The sequence below is a fragment of the Austrofundulus limnaeus genome, unplaced genomic scaffold (assembly GCF_001266775.1).
Source record: "Austrofundulus limnaeus strain Quisiro unplaced genomic scaffold, Austrofundulus_limnaeus-1.0 Scaffold41, whole genome shotgun sequence".
In the NCBI taxonomy this organism is placed as follows: domain Eukaryota; kingdom Metazoa; phylum Chordata; class Actinopteri; order Cyprinodontiformes; family Rivulidae; genus Austrofundulus; species Austrofundulus limnaeus.
The window spans coordinates 129,030-143,596 of record NW_013952443.1 but is presented as its reverse complement, the minus strand read 5'-3'; the positions used below and the strand labels follow the sequence as shown (position 1 = coordinate 143,596).

The following is a 14,567-nucleotide window of genomic DNA, read 5'->3' as shown; positions in this document are numbered from 1 at the left end:
TGAACTACAGGAAGTCCCTCAGAACGGTGGATTTGGGTGTACGAGAGRCTTCCTGTCCAGCGTTCTCCTCACTTTGACTCAAGCCATGGTTTGATTGTCTCATTTGCTCCCCTGTATTTGTATGTATTTAGGAAAATACCCATCAGAAAGACTGTTTCATTTCTCTGGCTGTTATCAGGTGTTTTGATTACAGCCTGTCGCTGCTTTCTTCTCCTTGCAGGTGGAGAGAAAACATTTCTCTGTAACTCTGGCCATTTGTTGTCATCTAAGAGCTGAATCCTTCCTGAGAGATTTTTTGGTCTGGCACAAAGAGAGTTCCATACAGCTTTACTCTCAGACGCAGCTCCCATCTCCTCATCCAGTTGATCTCTCATCTCAGCCTTCTCACCCATTAAAACACATTTTGAGTTCTCCAAAGCATTCATCTCTTCCAAACAATGAATCTTGAGCTCCAACACCGTCACCTTTTGGAGAAGCTGGCAGAAATCCTCTTTGGAAAAGAAAGGAGGCATCTTGTAGCTTCTCTGTACTCACTCTTACTCTCAGCAGATGATGTTTCAAAAATCTTCTCAGGTTCTTCAACAGCCAAAAATAAAAATTCAATGTTCTTTGCTTATTCWAGATCATCCATCACAGTATCATCACCAGCATATTTCTGTTGTTAAAAACAATTTACCATAAAAAGGTTCTTTTCATCCAGCTGGAGTCACGGTCCTGAGCAGTCCTTGCTCACTCAGATCAGTCCACCTGCAATGTGGCCTTGGTCCGTCGATCTCCTCGTGGGGCCTGCGACAACACCAACTGTTCTGGAAATATTTGTTTATCAAAGACAGAAATACGTGGTCCAAGAATGAAGGTCGTCCATGGAAAATGATCAGCTGAGTTGTATTGCAACAACAGGAACACAGAGAACAACATCAGCCATTGAATTGTCCCCCTGCTCTCTGTCTCTGTGCTTYTGCCACTGTGTCACACTCCTGATGCAGTTGAGAGGCCTCATATGAATTGTTTAACAAACATTGTTATGTCATCTTAGCAAGATTTCTTACTAGGTCAAGGGAAAACACAAAGATAAACACAAGGGATATGTAAGAWTGATTGTTTTTAGCAAATCTTGTTCTGACTTTAATCATTCTATCTGTTGATAAACAGCACGTCATGAAAACCTAGGTCATTAAAGTATGTCATAAATTACTAACTTAAACCTAAAAGTATTAGTTCCACCACAATGTCATTCCCTCATCAAACACATTGATTCATTCATGCATGTTTGAGAAATCCTTGAATCTCCTGTGATAGCCATGTGGAGATGCCTAAACACTTGCTGGTACAAAGCTCCGCCTGCTTGTACAAAACTCCTCCCTGGAGTTCAATCTGCAGCTGAGCTCCCGCCCTAGAGAGCACCCCTCCCTCAAAGCATTGTTGTGAAGACGTGCTGAAGTGGAAGTGTTGGAAATGGTAGGAGGTTCTTAAAGAAACAGAGCTCAATTTCAAGGCATCCAGATAGACTTTAATGCAAGGTCAATTTTATTTTTGATATAAACAGTATTTTCACAACGACTGAAGGTAGCAGTTATTTGATTGCAAGAATTTAACTATGTGCCTGAAAAATACATAATGCCTCCCTTTTAACACATTTAGAAACATACAGCTCAGAAATAAAATCTTTTAAACAAAAAGGGGTGGGGCTTAAGCAGCGTTTCCCCTATGATCAACAGAACCAAGCACCTGCCTATGAAAACTGGCCCCCCCCCCCACACACACACACACACACCACCTCCACCACCAACCAACCAAAAATGGTGGTTTAACATCAAGTGACAGATGACTTCACCCTGACTATGACAGTTATTTTGTAGTTGTTTGCACACAGAGCATTATGGGTAAAGGTCAGGGATTACACAATATAAACAAACGCACATGAAAAATCTCACCTCAAGTTTGACACAAACCAGTTTAGAGTTAATAAATGGGGTCTGTACTATGAAGATATAAATTTATCCTCAGAATTTGTTGGATATCAAAACATTTCCAGAGCAAGCTTAAAGTTTAAGTTTAAAGGGTCTGATGTGAGAAAACAAGTTCTTATTAAAAGTACCTAATTTTATTGATGTATTTTTCTCACTGATTTGGTTTTCTAAACAGTTTAAATTAAGCATGAGGAACTGAGAAGCTCCCTTGTTGCGCACAGAAGCACGGTGCCAGCAGCGCACACGGCAGGGACAGAGGGAGGGGTGTGAGGGGGTGTTCCAGCCGGGCCCCCTGTTCACGCCTCCTCCAGCCTTCAGCTCAGCCTCTGTCCTGCTGTTCTCTGATGAACCGGATTGTTTCTCCAACTCCTGAAGTAAACCTGCCTCCTGACCCGCCACAGGCTCCCTGTCTGCACCTCTCTGGAACATCGCGTCCTCCTCTGCAGAAACAATAAATAAATAAATAAAACTAAAAATGACAGCCAAACACCGGAAAGGAAAAGCCAACAACAAACCGGAGGAGAACTTTTTAAAAACTGAGCTCCTGGAAACAGAAGTTCGCCCTGCAGGGAACAACTCCACTCCTCTGTTGGTTCTGGTTCTGGTCGTTGTCATCGGCGGAGCCACGGGTGCGTGGATCTGTTTCCAGCAGCACCAAAGTTTAACCTACTTAACAGACAACCTCATGGGCATTCAGATGAAAATAGCCAGGCTGCAGTCTTCTCATGAAGAGCTGCGGCTGTCAAACACTCAGGTAAGAAGGAGAAAGGGGAAAAAAAAGCTGATTCTTTGCTGCCTTTTCTGATGATCTGTTTAACTGATGAACTCTGCAGAAACAGTCCTCACTAGACACGCAAGCCGACCAGCTGAAACCTCAGATGTGCAGGCCTCGATTAGGTTTCAAAATGCCAAGAGCCTCAGTGAGCACAAAACGCTGCTATTTCTAACATCCACACACAGCTGCTGGTGTTTGTTCCACACCAACAGGTCAGGACACACACTGAAAACTTATTTATAGTWATATTTACAATGTCATGCTTTTCTTCAGAAGTACAAGTATTAACATTCAGAGACAAGCACGCAGAGCTGTGAAGAAGATTCAACCAAAATAATCACAAACATTACAGAAATGTGCCCAGGCTAAATTTAGTCTGATTTTGATACCAAACACCACCAGTGTGGAGGGAGTGTGTGTGCCACTGCCGGCCATTCTGAAGTGTAAAGCACGAGGTCCTACTGGCTTCATTTTATTTCTACATAAAATAACTTAAGGATTATTTTAGAGTGATTTATGTGCATTTGTTTGAACCCGACATGACTGCCTTAGGCTACACCTAACAAGAAGTTCAATATGTTCCAAGAAAATCATTTTGGTGAAAAGGTTGTGCAAAACTCTGCRTGAGCACGTTTTCTGTATCAACAGAAAGATGGTTTGTAACTCATTCACAAGTTCAGAAACCAAATAATGCAGTTGAACTTATCTTTAAATGAACTTATTAGCATAGAAGAAGTGTGTTACCTTTTAAAGTAGCTACATCTCTTTAGTGTTGCTTCGTGAGCAAAAATAAATAAATCTGTACCGCTTATTGTTCACCATAGAGGGCAGAGGCGTCAACGTTTTTCTGWGTGTGTGAGTTAATTGTGTGTGTGACTGTTTGAACATCTCATGAACAGCTGGATGGCAAAACCTTCAGGAAGATTCATAATTTGAGTCAAACCRAATCAAAATGGCCAGCAAACTGGTCAATGTTCGCAAACAACTGGCCTAAACTGTCAGTTTTACCAATAATGAGCTCAAATGAGGTGTTGTAATCAACCTCAACATACTCAGAGAGATATTGGATGAGAGTTATCATGACCAGATTTCTGTGCAGAACTGCATATACATATTAGTTTCTCATTGGTTAGTTTCTGCCTATTAGAAACATTCATTTCTGATGTGTGTACCAACATGTTTTTACCTGATATGATAAAATGTACTGACAAGCATTCTATCAAATGAAAATAATGGTTGTAAAATCAAATTGACTTATTGATGTTCTTATAACTTATGCGATATTTCCACTTGTCAATATACTGCATTGCATGCTGACTCCATGAAWGCTCCCCTTTAATGAGCACCCTTCTTGACCTAAAGCTCCCCTAATGTCTCTTGTGTCYCGCAGCACATGCCAGAGAGTGTGGAGACCCGTCTGAGTTCCCTTGAAGAGTCTTTTGCACTGGCCAAGAAACAGGCGGGCGTGGCCCTGTCCACAGCCGAGCAGCTCAAGACCTCCGACCTCCCGGCCCAAGTTTTGTCCCTTCATACAGAGATGAAAGCCCGCCTGGCAGAGATGCAGCAAGCCACTGTGTCTCTGGAACAGCTGAACAAGCTGCAGAGCACGCTGAACGGGAAGAGCCAGGAGTTTGGGGATGCCAGGATCCAGATGGAGGGTTTGGCCACTCTGAGCAGCGAACTGTCCCAGAGGGTCGAGGACATCRCAGTGAACTTGGCAGAGGTGGAGTCAAAGCTGGAGGAGAGAGGGGGTGAGATCGACACGCTGAGCGTCACCCTGGATGAACAGRCCACCAAGGTGCTCAGGCTCAAGCATCAGCTGGATGTTTACCAAACTCAGCTGGAGGCCAACTTCCTGGAGATGGCAGCTGTCAGGTAGCTTTTAGAAAGTAAATAARTAATAGTTCAACTCCACTGACTCATAACTTTATGTTGACTTAATCTGTTGGTCTGTTGGATGGTAAAATTACTTACAGAGTGCCCTGATCTGTCAATATGTTCCACTTGTTGATAATTTTTAAAATTAAAAAGTTAGTTTTCTTACATTGAAATTCAGGCACAGCTGGTCCATAAKRACAAATTAATTCACACCACAAAGTAGTTGATCCTAATAAATTCTATGAATTACTGAATTACTTCACTATATGTTTTTTTCTGTGAAATTTCTTAACTATTTAACTATCTCAAATGGAATTTAAAATGGTTTTTACTGATTCATTCTGAGTTTTTCACTTATTTACAGTTCAGGGATGGTGCATTTGGCCTCCTGTCGCCAGCATCTCCAGTAGTCTCATTGGAGAGTAAAATAATGCACCTTACAGACATGCTCTGCTGGTTTTAGTTAGTTGATATGACCATTACTAACCTCACGTGATTTTAACACATTCAGGAATAGCTGAGCCAAAACCTGCTGTGTCCCACAGTGGATRCATTTTGTCAAAATGTCCAGTGTGTGGCTGCGACAGGTCAGGGATCAAAACTCTTGTGTTCGATCCATGTTTGGAGATATAAAATAAAGGGCTAAAGATGTATGCCACCGTTGTTTCTTTATTTTCATATTTTCTCAAGGGAAGTGCACCCCAACCCCTGCATTTAATTATGTTAAAATGGAGCATTACTGAAAAAAGAGTACTTCAAATTAAATTCAAAATATAATCCAGAAAGTATGACAAAATAAATAGACAAATGTACTTCATAAAATAAAAAAAATACACCTGTTTTGGGGGCAGAAGGTGTCCGTTTCTCTGGTTTAAATTAGGGATGTCCCGATCAGATACTCAGTATCAGTATCGGTGGCAGATATGGACATTTTTTGAATATCGAGTAGAATCAGATTTAGTCATGTGATCGGGCCGATCCAGTTTTTGCGACAGTTTTCAGCATCATCATGCTTTACAACTGCTGTTAAGAAGTCAAGATGCACACAAAGCAACCATGTCCACAGTGTGGGAACACTTTTCAGTGGAAAACTGATGCTGAAACTGCACCTTGCAAAATCTGCAACCTGGATGTTTCTCGTGGTGGGAACAGCAGGGCTCGCTTTAATACTACCAACCTTGTCACTTGGAAAGAAATAAAGAAATAAAGCTATCAGATCGATATCGGAAAGACTAATCATTAAAAAAAATGTATCGGGAGCCAACAAATCTGGATCGGGACATCCCTAGTTTAAATTGGGCTGTTTTTATGAGACAAAGAGWGAAACATTTTTACACCTTTGTGCAAAATTAAAAGCAGTAAAATAAATATAAGAATACATATAATACTTAACAGAAAAYGTAACACAAATTTTAAAAAGTGTGGTTAGCAATTCAGGAAAATAATGTCCACCTCACTAATATTCATGATGAGGAGCCACTAATGTCTGACATTTATGTATCCTGTTTATGTTTTGGTTTTGGTAGGTTTGTGTCCTCTACAGCTACGTAAGAGAGCAATAATCTGTTTGACAGTTTTTTTAGTCTACTCAGAACTTAAAACGTTAGTGAARCAAAGATGTCAAAAACTCTTACTGTGATAATCTTCTGTCTTTCAGAGAACTGCTTGAGAATAAACAGTCCCAGCAGCTTCAGCAGGCTGATGAAGAGGAGAAGATATACACAGTATGTCAGAGTCTGTAGCCCAGTCAGCCTTTYAAACTCAGGGCCARGAGCTGTGAGTTTGAGGCCTTGGGTCTTATCAGAAGCAAAACAAAAACAACCCGCTCAGCTGTTTAGGCTGACCTAGAAAGAATAGTGATGRATCACCCCCGTAAAGTCACATGCACATAAACMTAACTTCYTTTTCACACCTCYGGGGTGGTGTGTTTTACATCAGAATGCAAAACGAACTTTGTTTATGTTACAGAGTGGAACACATTGATAGTGACTTAGTCTCTYTTTCTCTGTTTAAACTGTAYGCAATTTGATCACAAAGTGTAAAATACAAGAGTGGATCCAAAATTCAGTTAAGAACACATGAATTTTTTTGTTTACCTTAGTAGTAAATTGTGATTTACCGCTGTTTTCTATATTTTAGCTGGTGGAAGAAACACAACCTGCTGCTGAGTCAGGTGAGCAGATGGAGGAAGAGGAAGCTGCAGTGGTTGAAGAAGAAACGGTTGTTGACAGAAGTGAGGAGGGAGATGCTGCTGAAACAACAGCTGAAGAAGCTGATGGAACTGAACAAGAAGCCACTGAAATTGAGGAAGAGGAGGCAGACGGTGCTGCAGCTGAGGAGGAAGAAGAGACTACAGCTGAGGAAGAAGATGCTGCAGCTAAGGAGGAAGAAGATGCTGCAGCTGAGGAAGAAGATGCTGCGACTGGGGAGGAAGATGCTGCAGCTGAGGAGGAAGAAGAGACTACAGCTGAGGAGGAAGATGCTGCAGCTGAGGAGGAAGAAGAGACTACAGCTGAGGAGGAAGATGCTGCGATTGAGGAGGAAGATGCTGCAGCTGAGGAAGAAGATGCTGCATCTGCAACTGAGGAGGAAGATTCTGTGGCATCAGCTGAGGAGGAAGAGGTAAACCCAGCAACTGATAAAGAAGAGAAGGAAAAGGAATCTGCAGCAGCTGAGACAGCTGGGGAGGAAGATGCAAGTGAAATATTTAAAGAAGAGCAGGATGTCTCTCCAGATCCAGATGCAGAAGAAGAAGACACTAAAGAAAACTATCAAAGAGTCACTGTTTTAGAAAACACAGCTTCTGCTGAGGATGAAAACTCTGAAAAAACTGGACTTGTTTCTGCTGAGTCAGAGGAGGAAGGAGTGGATACAACTAAAGAAAAGAACAAGAAACTCAACGAAGAGGAAGTTCAGGTCTCAGCAGATGAGGACGAGGAAGCAGAAGAGGAGAAACATGTTAAAACAGAAGAAGAGGAGACAGATGAAGATCAGCAGGATGTGACTGTGGAGGAGGCAGAGAGGGAAGAGATATTCAAAGACGATGCTTCACTTGAAAAATATTAAGTCAAATGTAAGTTAATGGGTTTGTTCATCATCTTACACAGCCTGAAGATGGAACACAGATAAAACTGATAAACATTTGGAATCAGCTAACTGACATCACTTCTACAGATACTGAGCYWCAGATATGAYATGGTAGTAGAGTCATTTACAGCACATACTGAGCGTGACATCTGGTAATATTAAAAGAGACTGGTATGAAAATATTTTCAGTATGAACAGCCATATGAACTAGAGAATTTGTATTTCCTGCAAAAATGTATTGTGAATGCTTAATGCTGAAAGATTTTTGCTAAATCACTTTTGGAAAAAAAAACTAAAAATAGCTTTAAAAAGAAGCTGAAATAGCTTAAATTAGCACACACACACACACACACAAAACAAAGAGCATGTGCTATCACAAAAACGGGAATTCAGCTTAAAAAACTGAATTTGCTTATAACGTAGCTTAAAACAAAAAAGCTGAAAGAAGCATGAAAAGTTTAGCAGAACAAAGCTGAAAGAGAAAAAGTAAGTTACAATTAGTAGAGAAGCCGTGTCTGTGATCAGAAGGTCGCCGGTTCGACTCCCCGGACATCTTTGGACCCTTGAGCAAGGCCCTTAACCCCTCAGCTGCTCCCCGGGCGCTGTAATTGGCAGCCCACTGCTCCACGTGTGTGTTCACATGTGCGATGGGTAAAATGCAGAGACTCAATTTCCCCACTAGGGGATCAATGCAGTGTATAAAAAACGAAGAACTAGAAATAAAGGTAAAAAAACAATTGTAAAGATTTATGAACATTTTAAAGGGTTTTAAAGATGTTGAAAACAGCTCCTTTCATTTTCAATGGGACAAAAGTAGCTGACATTTTGATTTATAAATTGTTGAAATAGCACAAAAACTGCTAACAAGAAATGTGCCGGAAAGCATATGGAAGAAAAAATATATTAATCATGTGCATAAGCATTTACACTATTAATGCAGTGAATGCTAGGTAATAWTTTAACAATGAGTCTGTTGAAGTCTTCTGTATATAAAGTCTAATATGCTTTAAGAATATATTTCTTTCTACATGATCGATCATATCTTTGTCCTTCCTTGCCTGTTTTACAGAGTTCAACACATGGAGCTTTTGCTGGAAATATCCATGAAGAAGACTGGAAACTGTCTCAGACTGTTGTCTACATGATAAACTCTGTTGTTTGCAGTTTATGTGGTCACGTTCTGAAATACTGACCTGATCAGAGGAATGAGGTCGTTATGCTGGAGGACGAGTCAAACATGCACCTTCAGGGATCAGGTGGCTGTAAAGATTGATTTAGGTTTTATCTGCTGACGACCACCTCATAAGAGACTGAGAACTGTTTGCTCTTCATAACTCTCACTGWTTGTTCAAGGCAAAGCTGGAAAACYAGCAAAGCCAATGTCCAAACTGGTTATTGGTAAACTTAAAACCATTACGTTTCGCCTTCCACTTTTCTCACAGCCTGAAATGCATCTTGAAGAGATAAAGTCCAGTGATTTATTTTCTCCCAGATGTTTTCTTAGACTGAACAGCCAAGTATAGAATCATCAGTACTGAAAATATTTAGAAAAGGCCTCGTCACACTTGATCTTTTCAGACAACTTATGCCAACATTTGAAAAATGTTTTCTCATACTGAAGATTAAAAATAAAGAATGCAAACAATTAATATAACAAATTACTTATATTGGTAATTTATAACAAAAGTTTTCATATTTCGACCTAAAACATTAACGAGTGACAGGGCCTTTAGATAAATACAAAATTGTTTTAAAAAAATGACATTTTTCTATTTTCATTATTATTTTTAGCTTGATTAAAACTGCAGTTTTTATGCACGTTAGGTAATTCGATTTTTTCTTACTTTATAGCTGGTCCAGCCAGACTGAATGCACACATGGATTCTCAGATACAGCCACAGCACTTTTTGGGTTTCTTCAGCAGCATTTTACAACTTCATGATCACAAATGTGTCATTTTATTTAGTCTGAGTCTAATATCAGTAGATGAATCCCCGGGACAACTGCTTTATGCAACCTTTAAACCCCTCAGGGAACATTACAAACCATCCGTTCCACATAAAGTGTTCGCGCCGAAGATCAGTTCTTCTAAATGAGCCGTCAGTGCAAATCAATAAATTGTGTGTTCACTTTAAATCAGCAACTTTCAACATGCCATACTGTTACTACATCATGTTTTTGTAGCTCCATGTTCTACAACCTGCTGCTGAGGATGGCAGATGAAGGTGAAGATKTGATGCAATCTGCTGACTTTAGATGGATAAAACAACTAATTGACATTTTCTTATATGCTGTATGTTTTTGTACAGTGCCCTGAGATGACTTGTTGTGAATTGACATTGTATAAATAAACAGAATTGAAATGAAACTAAGCTATGGTGCCAAATCTAAAGCAGGAGAAGAGTGTGGTGGTTTTCATGGCTCTATCCTTACCTGCTGAACTTGTGCCTGAACAGAAGTCATTAAAGACTAAATGGTAAATGGGCTGTGCTTATATAGCACCTTTCTATCAAACCAGAATACTCAAAGTGCTTTACTTTACAATCTGCACCCTCATTTACCCATTTACACAGCACTCTGCTACATCTCTACAAAGCTAATCCAGACAAATAATTCTACAGAGATTAATCAGTGCTTTAAATCACACTGATGGGACACATCAGATGCAGGGGGTTCAGTGTCTTGCCCAGAGAAACGTGTTCTACATGTGACTGAAYAGTGGTGGAATCAAACCCCCAACTCTCAWTGAAGGACRACTCCCCTGACCACTCAGCCACAGCCATCCACGTCTCTGAAGAGAACAAATAATGTGAAGCTTTAGCTCATGTCTCCCACACAAAGTGGAAGCTGGGATATTGTTTTTGAGCATTTTTACTAATTATGTTGTTTATTTCAGCTCTGGTTGCTGTCAGTGGAAATCTGTCCTTTTTATTTTTTCAAATAAATCCCCTTTTTTTGTACAGATAATTCTGTGTTCTGTCATATTTGTTGTAAACAGTTGGGCTCAAGCTCTTGAACCTGAACATGACTGGTTGATTATTAAATTACAGCAAGCTAAATATTTGATGATAAATCTTTTTTGTAGTTTTCTATATGAAAATTTTAAACATTCGTGAGGATTTTCTAGCAGCTATTGTGAAAATGCAACATACTTTTCCAATTCAAAACTACATTTTGTTCATGTCTACACTAATAGAAAAGTGTGAGGAAATCCATTTTCCTACAGACCAGCTCATCAACATCAAACAGAAAATCTTCACTTTATTCAAAACTGATAACTGAACAGAACCTAATCCTCTGGATCTGCCGTTCTACAGCTGACTGAAGTCTGTTTGGCTTTTTGGATTTACTGCTGGGTRTAACTGTTTTTCACAGCAGCAGCCAGATTTTAAAATAATTACAAACTATTGTTTTAATTATTTAGTTGTTTTTTTTCAAATGAGTCCATATTTTAAATGTATGAAATGTTCATACCTTATAGACAGAGGTGCACATAACCGGTGCGCAGGTGCGCTTGCACGATCAAAAAAGGAAAAAGCGCACCAAATGGGACGTCATAAAGCTGCCTTGCGTACCTAAGATTGTACCTGGTTGTCTGTCAAAACAACAGCTAGCAGGGCTCTAGAGTGCAACCAGTGTGGTCGCAAACGCGACCTGATTTCTTAAAAAATAAAAATTTTAAAAAGAATCCAGCTGCACTGGTGTGAATGGATCGTTGTTCGGTGCGCCAGAGTGGGACCCTGATATAAGGATTAGACGCTTTCAACAAATCAGACGAACTCCAGAGCCGTTTTGTCCAATCAGAGCAGAGCAGGGCGGGACTTTCAGAGAGAGCTGTTTGGTTGAAGCAGTGGGCTGGTCGGCTCTAGTCGACTCGAGCTGCTGCAGCGATCAGTCACATCTCCTCCTCCNAAGATATGAACAATTGGACAGTGTCAAGGTGATACATAATCAGTATTCCACAACATTTTCAATTCAAATTTTTTCCTTTCATTAAAAAATAATTATATACAATAAAAAACAAAACACACAAAATAAAAATCTAAATAAAATAAAAGGTAGCAAGAAGAATAAATCTTGTCTGCCCCTTTTATCCCCAGAATATATTCAAACAAAACATGATTTTCAAAACAATACTAAATAAAAATAAAAACATCAACTCAAACAACAATTAATATTCACATTTTACTTTTCCATATACCTTCAGAAAACTAGCTTTTATCTGTCTCTTAAATATATACATAGATCTAGCATTTTTAAGATGATCCTTCAGACCATTCCACAATCCTATACTCTGGATTAAAGTACATCTTTCTCTCAAGGAAGTACGAAAATATGGCTTCACAAACATTTCCATCCCCTTAAGATAATAAAAACTGTCTCTTTTAACAAAATTTGCCTGAATGTAATAAGGTAATACGTTTCTGTGAGCCTTGTACATAAACAGTAAAATATTGTAGTCAATCAAATCATAAAATTTCAAAATTTTCAGTTTGCAAAATAATGTATTTGATGGATGGTTGTAATCTTTTCTAGTGATAATTCTTATGGCTCTTTTCTGTAAAACAAAAATTGGATTTGTAATTGTTTTGCGAGCTTTATACAACAGACTTCAACACAATAAATTAAATGTGGAACAATTATTGAATTGTACAACACAATCAGAGCCTGTCATTGAATAACTCCCTGCCCTGACTTTATACAGTACTCCAATACATTTAGATATTTTTGTTCTTAAATAATGCATGTGAGGTCTCCAATTTCACCTCACTGACTTTATAGATCTCAATACCATCCACTTTAAATGAGAAATCAACAGTTGTCTTACTATTACTGAATATCATGTAATTTGTTTATCCAAATTTAATGACAAATTGTTTTATTGAAACCAATTTTGTATTTTCTCGAATTCTTTCTGTACCATCTCAAACATTTTTTCTGTATCTCTACCTAAACAAAAACAATGTTGTATCGTCAGAAAATAAAACACATTTGAAAAATCCTGACACATTTACTAAGTCATTGACATACAGTATAAAATAAATAACTTAGGTCTCAGTACAGAGCCCTGAGGGACTCCACATGTGATATTACCCAGTTTAGATCTTACACCATTTGTACAAACTGTTTTCTATCTTTCAAATTACTAGATACCCATTGTAGTGCCGACCCTCTAATACCATATTTACTTAATTTTTCAAGAAGAATACTGTGATCAATTGTGTTGAATGCTCCCTTTAAATCTACATAAATACACAGTACTGTTTTTGATCGATAGCAGTTATTATTTGTTCCATACATTCCACTAGAGCCATTGATGTAGAAGTTTTAACTTTAAAACCATTCTGACCACTACTATATGATATTTTGCTTTTTGATAAATTGATCCAACCTGGTGACAAATAATTTCTCTAAAATTTTAGAAAACTGTCATACCAAGGATATTGGTCTTTAATTATAATAATATATAATAATAATATAATAATAAAAAAGCCTCAGAGCGCACCATGTATTACATGCATAAAATCTGATTTAATTCAATTTATCCAATCAGAAAAGCACTGAACAGCACATTTCTTCTTACATCCACTCATTCAGTGTTAATTAAAACCCAATACATGAAAACAGTATCAGGAAATATCACAATATTTCAGCATATACAGGTGCTGGTCATAAAATTAGAATATCATGAAAAAGTAGATTTATTTCAGTAATTCCATTTAAAAAGTGAAACTTGTATATTATATTCATACATTACATACAAACTCATATATTTCAAATGTTTATTTCGTTTAATTTTGATGATTACAAATGACAACAAATGAAAATCTCAAATTCAGCATATCAGAAAATTAGAATATTACTGAAGACCAATAAAAACAAAGGATTTATAGAAATGTTGGCCAACTGAAAAGTATGAACATGAAAAGTATGAGCATGTACAGCACTCAGTATTTGGTTGGGGCTCCTTTGGCCTGTATTACTGCAGCAATGCGGCGTGGCATGGAGTCGATCAGTCTGTGGCACTGCTCAGGTGTTATGATAGCCCAGGTTGCTCTAATAGTGGCTTTTAGCTCTTCTGAATTGTTGGGTCTGGTGTATTGCATCTTCTTCTTCACAATACCCCATAGATTTTCTATGGGGTTAAGGTCAGGAGAGTTTGCTGGCCAATTAAGAACAGGGATACCATGGTCCTTCAACCAGGTACTGGTAGCTTTGGCACTGTGTGCAGGTGCCAAGTCCTGTTGGAAAATGAAATCTGCATCTCCAAAAAGTTGGTCAGCAGCAGGAAGCATGAAGTGCTCTAAAACTTGCTGGTATGTGGCTGAGTTGACCCTGGACCTCAGAAAACACAATGGAKCAACACCAGCAGATGACATGGCACCCCAAACCATCACTGACTGTGGAAACTTTACACTGGACTTCAAGAAACGTGGATGAAGTGCCTCTCTTCTTTTCCTCCAGACTCTGGGACCTTGATTTCCAAAGGAAATGCAAAATTTACTTTCATCAGAGAACATGACTTTGGACCACTCACCAGCAGTCCAGTCCTGTTTCTCTGTAGCCCAGGCAAGACGCTTCTGACGCTGTCTGTGGTTCAAGAGTGGCTTGACACAAGGAATGCGACAGCAGAAACCCATGTCTTTCAAACGTCTGTGTGTGGTGGTTCTTGAAGCACTCACTCCAGCTGCAGTCCACTCTTTGTGAATCTCCCCCACATTTTTGAATGGGTTTTGTTTCACAATCCTCTCCAGGGTGTGGTTATCTCTCTTGCTTGTACACTTTTTTCGACCACATCTTTTCCTTCCCTTCGCCTCTCTATTAATGTGCTTGGACACAGAGCTCTGTGAACAGCC

At 39.0% G+C, this 14,567-nt stretch overlaps 1 protein-coding gene across 1 annotated transcript; it reads left to right on the top strand.

Moving 5' to 3' along the window:
* Window positions 1-2,344: 2,344 nt before the first annotated feature.
* Window positions 2,345-10,677, top strand: LOC106516756 (protein Ycf2). Its single transcript, XM_014007264.1, has 5 exons — window positions 2,345-2,724; window positions 4,136-4,620; window positions 6,281-6,347; window positions 6,763-7,696; window positions 8,780-10,677. The coding sequence occupies exons 1-4, from the start codon at window positions 2,446-2,448 to the stop codon at window positions 7,687-7,689; spliced, it is 1,758 nt and encodes a 585-aa protein (XP_013862718.1). The 5' UTR covers window positions 2,345-2,445; the 3' UTR covers window positions 7,690-7,696; window positions 8,780-10,677.
* The last annotated feature ends 3,890 nt before the right edge of the window (window positions 10,678-14,567 follow it).